This window comes from Wickerhamomyces anomalus (genome assembly GCF_001661255.1).
Source record: "Wickerhamomyces anomalus NRRL Y-366-8 unplaced genomic scaffold WICANscaffold_2, whole genome shotgun sequence".
NCBI classification, from domain to species: Eukaryota; Fungi; Ascomycota; class Saccharomycetes; order Phaffomycetales; family Wickerhamomycetaceae; genus Hansenula; species Hansenula anomala.
In genome coordinates this window covers 170232-184541 of record NW_017567111.1, presented here as the reverse complement: position 1 = coordinate 184541, position 14310 = coordinate 170232, and the positions used below count along the sequence as shown (strand labels likewise).

General features: G+C 32.8%; 5 protein-coding genes across 5 annotated transcripts; 3 read left to right on the top strand and 2 right to left on the bottom strand.

Annotated features, from left to right (window-relative positions):
• Window positions 1-5: 5 nt before the first annotated feature.
• On the bottom strand, window positions 6-2057 carry WICANDRAFT_23696 (M28 family metallopeptidase; the record flags this gene model as incomplete). Its single annotated transcript, XM_019181000.1, has 1 exon — window positions 6-2057. A coding segment is annotated over one exon (2052 nt), but the record flags the coding sequence as incomplete, so codon positions are not given.
• Window positions 2058-3104: 1047 nt separating this feature from the next.
• ATP20 (F1F0 ATP synthase subunit g) lies at window positions 3105-3536 on the top strand (the record flags this gene model as incomplete). Its single annotated transcript, XM_019181509.1, has 1 exon — window positions 3105-3536. One exon carries the CDS (start codon window positions 3105-3107, stop codon window positions 3534-3536), a length of 432 nt encoding a protein of 143 aa, XP_019039808.1.
• A 266-nt stretch (window positions 3537-3802) lies between these two features.
• Window positions 3803-5547, bottom strand: ROK1 (RNA-dependent ATPase ROK1; the record flags this gene model as incomplete). The annotated part of the gene is made up of 2 exons (XM_019184530.1): window positions 3803-5410; window positions 5467-5547. The coding sequence occupies 2 exons, from the start codon at window positions 5545-5547 to the stop codon at window positions 3803-3805; spliced, it is 1689 nt and encodes a 562-aa protein (XP_019039807.1).
• Window positions 5548-6183: 636 nt separating this feature from the next.
• On the top strand, window positions 6184-6786 carry MRPL15 (mitochondrial 54S ribosomal protein mL57; the record flags this gene model as incomplete). Its single annotated transcript, XM_019180734.1, has 1 exon — window positions 6184-6786. A coding segment is annotated over one exon (603 nt), but the record flags the coding sequence as incomplete, so codon positions are not given.
• A 6409-nt stretch (window positions 6787-13195) lies between these two features.
• Window positions 13196-14098, top strand: WICANDRAFT_61166 (acetate uptake transporter family protein; the record flags this gene model as incomplete). Its single annotated transcript, XM_019183121.1, has 1 exon — window positions 13196-14098. The coding sequence occupies one exon, from the start codon at window positions 13196-13198 to the stop codon at window positions 14096-14098; it is 903 nt and encodes a 300-aa protein (XP_019039805.1).
• Between the last annotated feature and the right edge of the window lie 212 nt (window positions 14099-14310).

The following is a 14310-nucleotide window of genomic DNA, read 5'->3' as shown; positions in this document are numbered from 1 at the left end:
AATCCCTTTTTAATTGATTTCTTGATGATACCAATCCAACGAGCAGTTTGTTCAAAATCATGGTCTTCTAAAGCTTCAGTTAAACCTGGTAATTTTTGACCAGCATAACCAGTGTATCTACCTGAAGCGAAAACAACATGTTTAAACCAATCTCTTCCATTTAAACCATCTTCATACAAAAATTCCTTTTCCAAATGCTTTAATTTATTATTGGCATTCTTAACTTTTCTATTGAAAATGAATTTTCTGAATGGATTTTTAGATTTTGAAATATCTTCATCCCAAATTTTTTGTAAAGTCTTTGTATAATGATCATGTTTTTTACTAACTCTGATGAAACCTTTCAATTCATGATAAGTTGAATTAACCAATGATGATAGAGTAACATTATGATGTTTCTTCATCATATGGCAACCATAACTTTGTTCTTCATCTTCTAATGTAACAGATTTATGCAACCAATTCTTTGGGATTTTTTCAACTAATTCATCAAAATAAGAATAAATAGATTCAGAGTAATCATGTGCTTGATAAGATTGTAAAACTTTTGGTTCAGATAAATTGATGATCAATAACCCAATATATTGGGCTAATGAATTATGCAAGACAAAACCTGGATCAGCAAATTTCTCCATCCAATGATAAGAATCATAATTCGAATGGTAATGATATACTGGATCACCTTTACCATTACCAAAACCTAAATCAATTGAGGTAACACCTAAATGTTCATAGAATGAAGTGTAATCAGAACCCGAACCCAAGATATGGATTTGACTTTCATTGACAAAATGTTCCTTTAAGGTTTGGTTAGTTCTTGAATAGGAAACTTGATCAGCAATATCCAACAAGAATTCATTTAATAATGGAGAACCAGCCAAAGATAAATGAGAACCACTAACAGCAACATCCATATTAATATAACCAACAACTTTTTTACCAATTTCATCTGAAAATTTCTCAGCAAAGGCAGTTGAACCAACTAAACCATATTCTTCACCATCCCATGATGCCAACAAGACAGATTTTTGTGGTTTCCAACCCAATTTGAATAATTCACCTAAAGCTCTTGCAATTTCTAATAACGCAGCAGATCCACTATTTGGATCACCCGCACCACCTTTAATCCAAGCATCTCTATGATTACCAAGTAAGATAACTTCATTTGTATCATGACCTTCATATAATCCAAAGACATTCCATAAATCAGTAAAAGTATAAGTGTTATTATTGAAAATATTAACTTGATTATGAGATGGACCTGTTGAATACTTGAATTTTGATAATCCACCATGGAATCCCAAATCTAAACCATAACCATTCAATTGAACTAGGATTGGTTCAGCCTCTTTATAAGAGATTGGTAATGATGGGATTTTTGGAATAGTATCCAATTCTGCTAAGGCTTCAGGGGTCTTATCACTAAATCTACTTGGATCACCTGGTAAACTTGACAAGAATTGAACAGAACCTCTTTGGATACTTGATGGGTTTCTACCTGGACCTTTTGGATAAGAATCTTCATCTTCTGGAACATAATCATCTGCAGGATCAGAATAAATAATAACACCGACTGCACCAGCTTCTTGAGCAAATTTAACTTTCAAACCTCTAAAGATTTTACCATAACGAACAATGACAACACTACCTTTAACATTAACACCTTTGGACTCTAACAATTTGAAATCTTCTTTAGTACCGTAGTTTGCAAAGACTAAAGGACCTGTAACGTTTCCATTTGCTGAATAACCATGGAATGCAGGAATTAAGTCATCACCATCAGTAGTTGGATCTTCTTTCAAGACATCCTCCACTAAAGTTGGCTGATAAATAACTTTATATTCATCACCATGAGGCTTCAAGACTTTCAAAGTATTGTTTTTACCAGGATAATTGATATAACAATTATGAGTATCAATTTTTGTTGTGAAACCATACTCTTCAAATTTTTCTGCAGTGAATTCAACTAAACCATAATTTGTACCAGCTAAATGAGGTTCAGCAGTATATTTTTTCAACCATTTACCAGCTAAATTTGAATGTTGTAAAACGTTTAAATAAGCATCTGATAATTCAGTAATGTTGAAATCTCTTTGATCGAATGGAGCAATTGAACCATAATTGTTAAATGATAAAATATTGGCAAACCATAGATAGTACAATGTTCCAATGAAAACACTGATCTTTAGGAAGCTTAATCTTTTGAATCTTTTGCCTTCAGATTCAGCCTTAACTGGCTGAGCCTCAACATCATAGTATTGGCTTTTCTCATTGAATGAGTCTTCACTCAATCTGATGCCTTTGTTGGATGTCATCTTCTTGAATTGAATTGGGTATCTCAAGCGGAAAGAATACCTTTCAGAACAACCTGACATTGTAATCAAGGGATAAGTTAATTATAAAATACTCTTGCTCGAGGCGAAATGGTGAAATACCTGGTTATAACACTCAAATTATCGTTTAGTACTACAGTTAACCTTTTTCTCTGATAGGCGCAACCAATTGTGGCCTCGGAGCTCACCATAACTCTCGGTTTTAGGACCCAATTGGGAGATTTAAAAGATGGAAAATGGACATGAAGTTGATTAGAATGGTTTCAAATGGATTGGAATTGGTTGAAGTTGTGGTAATTTTACTAGTTATTTCTTTCCATCAGGTGGGCTTCAGGTTGTGAGTTGAATTTGTCGTGGAATTTGACACAATCAATTGTACCCGTGAGGATCATGAGTGATAATATCTGAACGACTAAGCTAATAATTGACAATCGGATTGATAGAATGAATTGATCTCAATTAAATACCTATACACTACTTCTAGCTAAGTTATAACTCTTTAAGAAGACTAAATATATATTGATTAATTTTTGCTCCATCACATGACCAGTCAGCTGACCAATTATTTCCCAATTTGATTTTCAGCTTTTTGATTGGCCAACAACTGCCCTCGGAACTTCTCAACACAAAGAATTACAATACCCTCGGAAGTCTTCGCTAATTTTTTTTCATCAATTCAAGGGAGAAAAACCTTTGGCCAAAATGGTGATGATTGGAAAGGTTTTAGATCTCCATTATAGAACTTTGTGTTTGATTTAAATTCTTTTAATAATGTTCTCCCGCTCTGCTTTCTCAGTCCAAAAGACTTTTATCCGTGGTGTTCGTTTCAATTCATCAGTTGCCAAAGCTCAAAATGCTGCTCAAGGTTTAGTTGAAAAAGTTACAAATACTGTTAACAAATCTATTTATTGGTCAAAAGTTACTGGTGAATTAGCTAAACAAGTTTACTTGAAAGAAAAATTATCTCCACCTTCAATTGCTGACTTCCAATCAGTTTATCAAAAATTATATAAACAAGCTTTAGAACTTTCAACAAAACCAAAAGAAGTTTTAACTTTTGCCAAAGGTTTAAATAAAAATGATTTATTAAACTATGGTGCTATAGGTGTTCAAATTGTTGGTTTATTCTCATTAGGTGAAATCATTGGCCGTCGTCAATTAGTTGGTTACCCACGTTTTGGTCCAGCTCCAAGTCACCATTAGTTAATATCATCATGACAATAATAATATTCTTTAAAGAAAAGTTAATCATTCAGTGGATCTGAAGGGTTTTATAGGGGAAGTTTTAGAGAATGTAATTCATATTCTGTTCATATAGTAAATTTTTGCACAAAAGAAAGAGATTTATGTTTTTTTTTGTATTAGAATTTTAAAACACACACACAAACAAAAAAAAGTTATGCTTAATGAGATTTAGTTTCTACAGAGAACAAATGTAGTAAGTGTCAATGCAATGCTAATTTTGTATTCTATTCAGACTCAGATCCGGAATCTTTATCTTCAAGTTTTCCTTGTTTTCTTCTTTTTGAAGCTTGGATCATCTCTTGTCTTCTTTTCCTTTTTTCTTTAACAACTTTAGGCACAGTACTGATATCATTTCTTTTAATTTGACCATTTTTAATGGATTGTTTTTGCTTTTTAGAAATTTTAGTCATATTATCCATCCATTCATCATATTTAGATCCACTTTGTTTCATAACATTAATAATTGGTTTAATTGCAATTGAATCTTCTTTTGTATATAATGTAATAGCTTTACCTTCACGACCACCTCTACCTGTTCTACCAATTCTATGAACATAAGCCTGAGCACTGTTTGGAACATCATAATTAATAACCAAATTAACACCTTTGAAATCAATACCTCTTGCTAAAACATCTGTACAGATTAATACCCAAATATCACCTTTTTTAAAACCTTCAATGATTTTTTGTCTTTGAATTTGAGTTCTTTCAGCATGGATAACATCGACATTTAATTTATCATATAATAATTCATGATATAATGCCTTGGCTCTTGTGATTGATTGTAAGAAGATAATAACTGGAGGTTTTAACTCACCAGATTGAATTAATTGTCTAATTGCAATTAATTTACCTTCTTCATTACCACAAAATGTTAATTTTTGTTCAATTTGTTGATTAGCAGCTTCTTTATGACCAATAATCACTCTTACTGTATTATTCATTATACTATTTGCAGTTTCTTCAACACTTGATGGGATTGTTGCACTAAACATTGATTTTCTTAAACTTGGGTTTTTACATTGTGTTAAAATATCATCTGTTTGTTCCAAGAAATTCTTGTCAAATAGTTTATCAGCTTCATCAAATATTAAATGCTCCACTTTACTTAAATCTAATGCTTCATTTTTAACAAGATCTATTAATCTTAGAGGTGTGGAGATTATGATATCAAATTTATCTTTTTTAATAATATTATTTTTCAATTTTGAACTTAGTGATTTTGATAAAATTGCAATTTTTAAAGGCATTTTCTTGACTAATTTATTACATTCATCAAATATTTGTTGAGCCAGTTCTTTTGTTGGTGATATAATTAAACCTCTAAGTCCATTATTTTGTTCTTTATTAGATTGTAATAATTGTTGAATCATTGGAATCACAAATGCCAAAGTTTTACCAGACCCTGTTGGAGCACATGCTAAAACATCTCTATCAAATAATGTTATTGGAATAGCTTCACTTTGAATAGGTGTTGGTTCTGTAAAACCTGAATCTATTAGATTCGTTAATAATCTTGAATCAAATTCAAAACGACTAATCAAATCTTCAAAAGAACCAATAGGCAGTGGGATATCATCACCAGTAACATTTGCTCTATATGATTTTCTCAAGATTTTAGCATCTTCTTCATTTGAAATTTTTGGAGGTGGTGGTTCAACTTGTTCTTGATCAATTTCATGATGTTTTTTAGAAATTTCTTCTTCTTTGGCAACATCATCTTCAGATTTGGCTAAATCATGGAATTTTCTAGTTCTAAAGAAGTCTATCTCTTTTTCAACTTCTTTATTCATATTTTGTTCCTTCTTCTTTTGAGAAGCATTTTGTTTTTCCTATATGTAGTTAGTACATGAACTTGAGATGTAATTCTGGTGGGCTTTCCACTTACTGATGGAAGGGCATAGTCTGTGACTATGTCTTTTGATTTCTTCAATGAAGCACCTCTGGATAAGACTCTAAAGATATCCATTTTAACTATATTTCAGTAGAAAGTATGTTCTAATGCTATAAATTCTTTAATACTCAACTCACCTCTGCTCTAAAATCAAAATAAATTTTTCTTTGGATCGGTTTGCGCAACACTCGAACGATTAGAATTTGAGCGAAATTGCACAATAAATGGTGAGTTTAGTTAGTAAAGAGGTGATCATTATCAGATATTTGAGAACTAGATATGCCAATTGGTATAAGTATTGATTATTTCATGAAGTGAATCTCTTGTAAGGTAACATAAACTCACTTTTCATATAATTTTAACACTTATGATTACATAACAAATGACTAATCTCACGCTTTTTCGAAAAAATGTCGATTCGAAAAAAAAATTTCAAACTTTTCACTTTTGAAGGAAGAATTGGAAAATACCCACAATTGAAAACAGTCTACAGCTTGTACATAATATCAAGACTATTGTTTGACCAAGAGAGAGATTGCATATAGCCACCACCATATCTTTTTTGTCCATAGCGTTGTTCACTTCAAGTGCTTTTGCTTAATCCCTCAATATCTACCTACAAAAAGAAAGAATCAACAAATCATGAATAGCATACGGAAATTAATAACCACATCAACCCCATCCCTTTTCAAATCATCAATATCATCATCATCATCAGGTATAATAAATCCATCTCGTTCAGTAGTATATTTACACAAAGGTCCAAGAGTACGTGGGTTATTACGTGATGAATCTGAATATTTATTATCTCCAAAGGGTAAAAAATATGGTGAAGAAGAAGAGAACCTATCAAATTTGAAAAAATTCTTGGGAGATGAATATAAATTACCAAATAATTTAATTTTACAAGTTTTAACTCATAAATCATTTGCTCATGGGTTTAAACCATTTAATGAAAAATTGGCTATATTTGGTTCACATTATTTAAAATATAAAACTTCATTGTTTTCAATCAATGGGAATGGTGATTTATCCTCACAATATGCAGTTAATGGATTAGAATTGGGACAATTGGGTTCAAAACCTGCAAGAGATTTGATTTCAAAACATGTATTGGCACAATTTATACGTTTTTCAAATATTGGTGATTCCATTTTTTGGAAGAAAAGAGATCCATTAATCACAAATTCAGAAGTTTCTGGTGAAGACTCGGTCTTTGCTAGAACTTTAGAAGCTTTAATTGGTGCATTATTATTACAACATGGTAAAGCAAAGACTGAAAAATTTGTTGATGAAATTTTATTGAATGAATCAAGAGATGGATCATTAGTTCAAATTGTTAATAAAAATTGAGATCTTTATTTCTTCAGATCTTAACATCAATGATGATTTAAAGTTTCAAATAGATTAAAAGAAAGAGACAAACTAAACAAATGTATATAAATATCACATTTTGTAAATAAATGGGGAGAGATTATAACTAAATGTTGGTTTTATTGTAGCTAGTATTCAATAACAACTTGAATGGTCGAACAAATGAGAATTATTTGATTCTTGCGTATCAAAGTTCAAAGTGTAGCTGGCAAACAATATGGGCTGTCATAAAGCCATGTGTCAAGACTCAATATACATTTTTTTTCAAAAATTAACTTGCCCCTGATGAACAAGTTAAAACATCAGTCATTATTTTGGTACGCGACAGCTCCATATACCCTCGAGTGATGCATCAACAAGAAGATGAAGCGTTTTATTCAGGATCCAAAAAGCATACTAGGAACGGTATATGCTCTAATTCGTGGACAGCTACAGTTACCATATGTGCTTGTGAAATATAATCACACTGCTGAACATTAATACTCAGTTGACTATTAGCTCCCATGTTAATTACATTGAAGTATAGTTGAGCAGCCCTGAAATCAATTGTATGAGGATGGCCATATTCTATAATATGGTGTCATTCTTATAATTGATTGGGGGATGTCATTCATGTATCTTCAATATTCATATACCTACAAAATTGATATAATTGATCATTCTCAAACACAGGTTATACTTGAAATATTACAGTGTACCTCTTGAAGAGTGGATCAATATACATTTCATTTATACAACATGTACTTGATTAGCTTTGTAGGACTGATAAACTGCCTGGATTACACCCGTACACCTCAAAGGCAGTCGCGTTAATAATTTTTTTCTTTCAAACTTTCAATTCTTCAATCATATTAATATAAACCATTAGATCACCATCTTTCACGTATTTGTTTATGTATTCGAGACCTGTTTTCACTAGTAATATACAAGGGGGTCAAGCCTCAGACCATCTTATGACTTGATGTCGCTGAGTGGTCACAGCTGTTAATTCTCAATTGATCTGTTTGTCGTCATGAGCAGTATAATTTCATATTTGTTGTTCGTCCATTAAACTTCATGATTGATCTTTTGTTGCATTTTATATTGATTAAAGTTTAATTGATTGAAGGTTGAAGCTGACAACGGCAGTTTTTCAGTGTACAATATCTTTCACAATGAAAACATTAAATCAACAGAAGATTTGTTGTTATTCAAGCCTATATATCTGCCAAGATAATCATGACTTGGATAAATTAAACATCCAAATCTATTTTGTACTTGAATCATGTAGACTCAAGATACCTGGGATTGACCATAATCTTTTAGATAGTAATTGAAATCTATACCCTAAGTTCTAACTTCATCTTTGTAATTAAGTACCTGTTCTCGACCCATTCGCGATATTGTTGCAAAAATATTTGAAAAAAACGCGTCGAGAAGTAAACTTGACTAGTGATAGAACTTTTGATATTTTCAAAGCAATAGGTCATCTAATGCTCCAAATTAACTGCACCTACATTGATTCCAAAGCGTCCCGATTATTAATTTTAGTTTAATATGGCCTGCTTTTTCTTGTCGGCTATATGAATGTTTAGCTGCCCAGTTATAGGTTGGTAAAGATCAACTACTTACGGTGGAGGTTTACTGCTTCTTGTTAACTTCCAAAAAAAACCGCAAGCTTGAATGACTTCTGTTTCTAGGTTACGCCTTTTGAACTCAATATGGCGTCCAAATGTATCTATGGTGGTTATTTAATGTCAAGATTCTGCAAGCTCTGGGAGCTTTAGGAGATTGCAAAAAAAATTACACACCAGCCGGGGTACTTTTAAAACGAACAATATTATTGGTCAGGTGGTTGTGACCCCTACTTTAAATTGGTTTAAATATGGTATACTTGTTATATGGAGAAATTACATATACAGTAGTACTGATGATTTGAATTTAACTTGTTTTGATTTTTTCCATGTTTTGTAGATTATTGATTTGGTAGCCTTTCTCTTAGCTGATAATTAACAAAATGGAACCCAGTTGATTGCAATGGATACATTCCTAACAGCTAGCACACACTGGAGCTAGAGCATATAAAGAATCATGTAATTTATACCAATTCACTGAATGCTCACATTGAGCTTGCCTATAACCATATGTACATCCAAACACCAAGCCCCTTGCTGATTTAAAATTTTAACAACTCCAAGCAATCCCCAACACTTCAATTAACTTCTTTCAATACAACTACTGTCCGATGTATCTGGGTTTCATGTTTGAAGTACTGAGCTTATTATGATCGCTTTCACTAGCATTTTTTGCTATCCAAAATAAAATTTCACTGCAGAAAAAATGGTTGTATGGTCTCATGTATCGGGTAGCCATGAACGAAATCTCTATTTCTTTCAAAATGAACATATTTTGATAAATTTTTGATTATAAGTTCTTTTCGTCCCCATACAGGCTTATCAAGAAGTGCCTGGTCGCCGTTTACAAGAGCTTAGTTCCTAAAAAAGTTTTTGGATGAGCCTTGTATTTCACCAGCTTCATTCTAATATTATTCAACTCGTTATATCTTTTAAAGATTGAAATTGATCCTCATGTGATTAATGTACAATATCTTTTGGATAAACAATAGATTAATGAAAAATCTCAAGATGTTGTTCATTCATTCAAGGTGTGTATAATGATTGATCTAGTTGGTTTTTCTTGATGATCACTAGTGTAAATTTATCCACCTGAATTGATGCAATATACACAATTTTTTTTATCTTTTATTTAAGACTTATCATAGGTTTACTGTAGCTTATTTTCTATAATTGAAGTATCCACTAATTTCACTGCAATTACTCATTAAGTTGATTCTAACTTCTTTACACAAATTCGCGGATGTTGAACTGTTGAAAAAAAACACACGAACTCCCTGCAACTCCCACATCTTTTACACATGAATAGCACCACCATTTGGTCGTTGCTAGACGTACCGTTGGGATCATTAAAAAAAGTCATAAGTCATCAACAATTTTACGTAAATTTCAACTTAAATAATGATAATTACCAAGTACATTCATTCCAAGAAGCACTGTTTCAATCTCGGCGCTTTTTAGTAAGATTAGTTGTGCTAGTCTCACTGGATCTATGAATAAAATCAAATCTAGGTATTACATGGTAGTTACACTGCAATTGGTACATTAGAAGTATTATTATAGATGATTAGCTATGAGAATCCAATTTGATTCAAAGGGGATTGATACTTGTTATATGGAGAAATAACGTATACAGTATTAATTGATGATTTGAATAGTTATTTTCTTTATAACATTCACACTATTTGTAGCTCTTTATTCATAAGTAATACTATTAGGTACAGCTAAACTAATCAATTGTCAATGTTGAATACAATTTCTGGCTTCTTCTTTTGGCCTCAAAGTTCCAATGTGTACAACAAATTTCGCGAATTCAAGGTCCTGATTCCTGAACCATTTGAAAATTTTAGTGGTCGTTTGATTCTTGATACAGATCAGACAGCTTCCAATCCCGTATAACGCTGTTTGTTTATTTATTTGAAGCAGCTTACAAATTTTGCATTTAAACTTTGCGTCTCTGTGGAAATTCTATTCTCATGATATGTATCAGGATCATTATTGTTCAAATGAAATTGTGGTTGTATTTTCCTATCTTTTTTTTTGCAAAGTTAGCTTGTTCAATTCATCCTTGTTATGCAAACTTGATATGATCATATTTGTCATTTTGAACTCCTGATTCAAAACTACATAGTGTTTCAAAAAGGTATTGATATTGTTATATGTTTTAATCACGTATACATATCTATTTTCCTTTTGAATAGACAATTTTACTATTGAAGAGTGCAAGGATAAGTTTAGTTATCTAGTTGTAGATTTAAGTTATTGTAAGTTCTACACTAGCGCTAATATAATGAAAACATATAGTCATGTTATCTGATCATATGTCAGTTATGATATGATGTCGTTGTCGAGAACAAAAATTCTTCAATATCTGAACGTGATGTTCGAGCAGCTGGCAGCTTCCTATACTTTCCACGACGACCTTATAGCTGAACCAGGTTGAAATGCCATATACACCGCCAGCTCAATATCTGATCTTATAGAATATAGAGTCACTTATAAATAATACACATCATGATTGACTACGTAGTACGTACTAGTGCTTACGTCGCGAGATTTTGAGCACTCAGAATTCAAATCAGCGAAAGGCAAAAAAAAAAATTGAAAATTTGATGCCAATTGAAATTTACAATTTACAACTACTAAACCGTTATCCATGGAAGCATTTGTGACATCCAACTCATAATCGAACTCGTGTATTAATTGGTTACACATGGTGATATTCTATCCATACACGAGTAGATGTCATTAGGTTGAGGATTGATCCAGTCGGGATGATTCGACGAACCCATTGGTATGAATCGGCATTATATCTTTTTGTTGAAATATTGTTTTTCATTAGATTGGCGCACTGCAATAATCACCTTTTAAACTTCTGATGGATCAATATAATATTATTATAAAAGAGTCTGTTTTAATTCAGCTGGTATGTATTATAATTAAGCAATTGTTGAGGTCAATTCTAGGTAATTTATCATGAAATGGAGTCGCATACTCAGCGTTTTAGTTTCAAAGAACATGAATGATACTACTCAATTGATTAGATGAGGAAAAAGAAGACTAACATGGATTAATATAGGGATAGATATGATTTACTAAAGATCAATTCAATGTATTAAGGCTCATCATGAGTTCCTTTTGATTGATATTGTTTAGTATATTATCTATAGAGTAGAAGATGCATATTCAAAGAGATGAGTTGTTATATGTTGAAGAACGTATACGATTCGTTTGATCTTTGAATGCAATGATTTTTCAGGATGATTGTAGGCCATGTGAAAGGCGTACCAACAGTACTGTTTAATTTACATCTAGAAGTTTCGTAGAGTTTCTGAACAACAACTTAATAGTTAGCCATTGATAGACTAGCTAACAGTACTCTTATACTCTCTGAACACTTAAGTGTCTCCACTTTCCTGATATCAAACCCTTTCAAACCAGCATACTTTCCCTTCCATCAACACTTTTTCATTTTTCAATTTTCAAGGTAGGCAAGGCTGAGACTCTCTAACCGGGAAATGAAATTTTTAGTGGGATGTTCAGCCGTTGGATCTGGAGAAGGTAGAGAGATCTAGAGAGATCTATACAAGAAGGGAATAAGATGGTGATAGTAATAAGTATAGAGGATAGTGATAGTAGTACTACTGTCTGATAAAGAGTCTCTTGTCTGTTCCCAGTCTCTCTAGCCCAGTGTCTGCCCAGTGAAGAGTGCCCAGGAGTCTGTTGTGTGATCCCGTGTAGAGGGGCTGGGCCTGGCAAGATAAAATATAGAAACACTAATGAACTAATAAACCACAATACTATAAACTAATATACTGATACACTACGACACTACACTACACTATACTATAACATTACTATAACCATCTCCCACCATTACCATCTTCTTCCAATACCAGTCTCTACCCTTCTCTCGCAAACGGACTCCAGTGCACAGCCGTTGCACGGCTGCCCCCATTTCAGCCGTGGCCCTGTTCCATCAGCAGAAATCCACAACCACCACAATTCATCAACATCCACCACCACAAACCACGATCAAGGAATAAACTACTATCACCAAGTGGGGATACTACCTCTGCCCATGGATATATAAATACTACCTCCAATCCTTTCCAATCCTTTCATTTGTACTTATTGTATCATTAATATCTATACACAAGCCATGATTAAACACAATAGTTACACACCTGGCTAGCCTCCTGCCTATGACTCTATTTCTACCTCATGCATACCCTCATTCCAACACCCAATTGCAATCCCATCCACTAGGGCTCATAAAACAGGAACAAACACAACACAACTTGATAGTACTAACAACATCCAGTATAACATCCAGTACCACATCCACAACTAACATCACCAGATGAAAGTATTCATCTTTAGTTTGTGTGTCTTTTTAACATTCAAACCATATGATTCTTTTTCTTTAATTTTTCACTTTGCATGGCATTTCACATTTTAATTTTCCATGATTCGGAATTGGGGGCCAAAAAAATTTTCCAGGTATCATGATTCACTTGTCAAATCAAAACCAAGAACACGTACACATACATATAAAATCTAGCAAGATCCCTTTTACAAAACCTTTTCTTGTCGGACATTAACACATTGCAGTTTGGTCTTAAGAAAAGTATTTATACTGAATCATGCCCCTCCCCCTCCAAAAGGAAAAACTTTTCAATAAACATTCATCAACAACAACAACAACCACAATACTATTACAACCTCAAAACAAAATGCCCGTCAAAGATCAACATTTAGACTTGGACCTAGAAGCCCAAATATCTCATTTATCTGATGATTCTGAAAATTATGATCTAGACCATAATGATCGTTATTATGAAAACAACCCAATCTCTGTCAATTCAAGAACTCCATACTCAAACAATTCCAAATCACACGGTGCTGACCTAATTTACACCATAACCACATCAGGTACTGATAATGAATTCATTATAATTGACGGCAAGAAATTTCTTAAATCTGATATGCTCAAGGCATTTGGTGGATCCTTGACACCTGGTTATTCAAGACCTTCTTCATACAATTTTGCAAACCCTGCACCTTTGGGACTAAGCGCTTTTGCACTAACAACTTTTGTGCTAAGTCTTGTCAATACAAAAGCTAGATCCGTGGAGACCCCGAATGTTGTTGTTGGATTAGCAATGTTTTATGGTGGATTGATTCAGTTATTTGCAGGGATGTGGGAAATTGCGTTGAATAATACGTTTGGTGGGACAGCTTTGAGTAGTTATGGTGGGTTTTGGTTAAGTTTTGGAGCCATTTATATTGATTTCTTTGGTATTAAAAAAGCTTATAATGATCCAATTGAATTGGAAAATGCCGTGGGGTTTTATTTGATTGGATGGTGTATTTTTACATTGGGGTTGACAATGTGTACGATGAAGTCCACGTTAGCATTTATGGGATTGTTTGCATTCCTAACTATAACTTTTTTATTATTGGCTATTGCAAAATTTACTCAGAATGTTGCAGTGAATCAAGCTGGTGGTGTCTTTGGGATTATAACTGCTTTGATTGCTTGGTATAATGCTTATGCTGGGTTGGCAAATAAAGAAAATTCTTATCTGGTGGCTAATGCTATAAGATTACCTGATAATCTTTTCAAGGATAAATGAAGAGGCATGGTGAATATTCTTCTTTAATGATTATGAATTTAATGAACAAAATAAATTGAATCTACTTGTAGTTTTTTTTCATTTTTTTTTCAGTTGTGTATTCGCGAAGACGTTGGAAACTGTGAAGCATCGTGTGAATATGAAGATAGAATATACAAACGTCGACGTAGTGATACAATTAATTAGATGCTATATATTAGTATAAATTATAA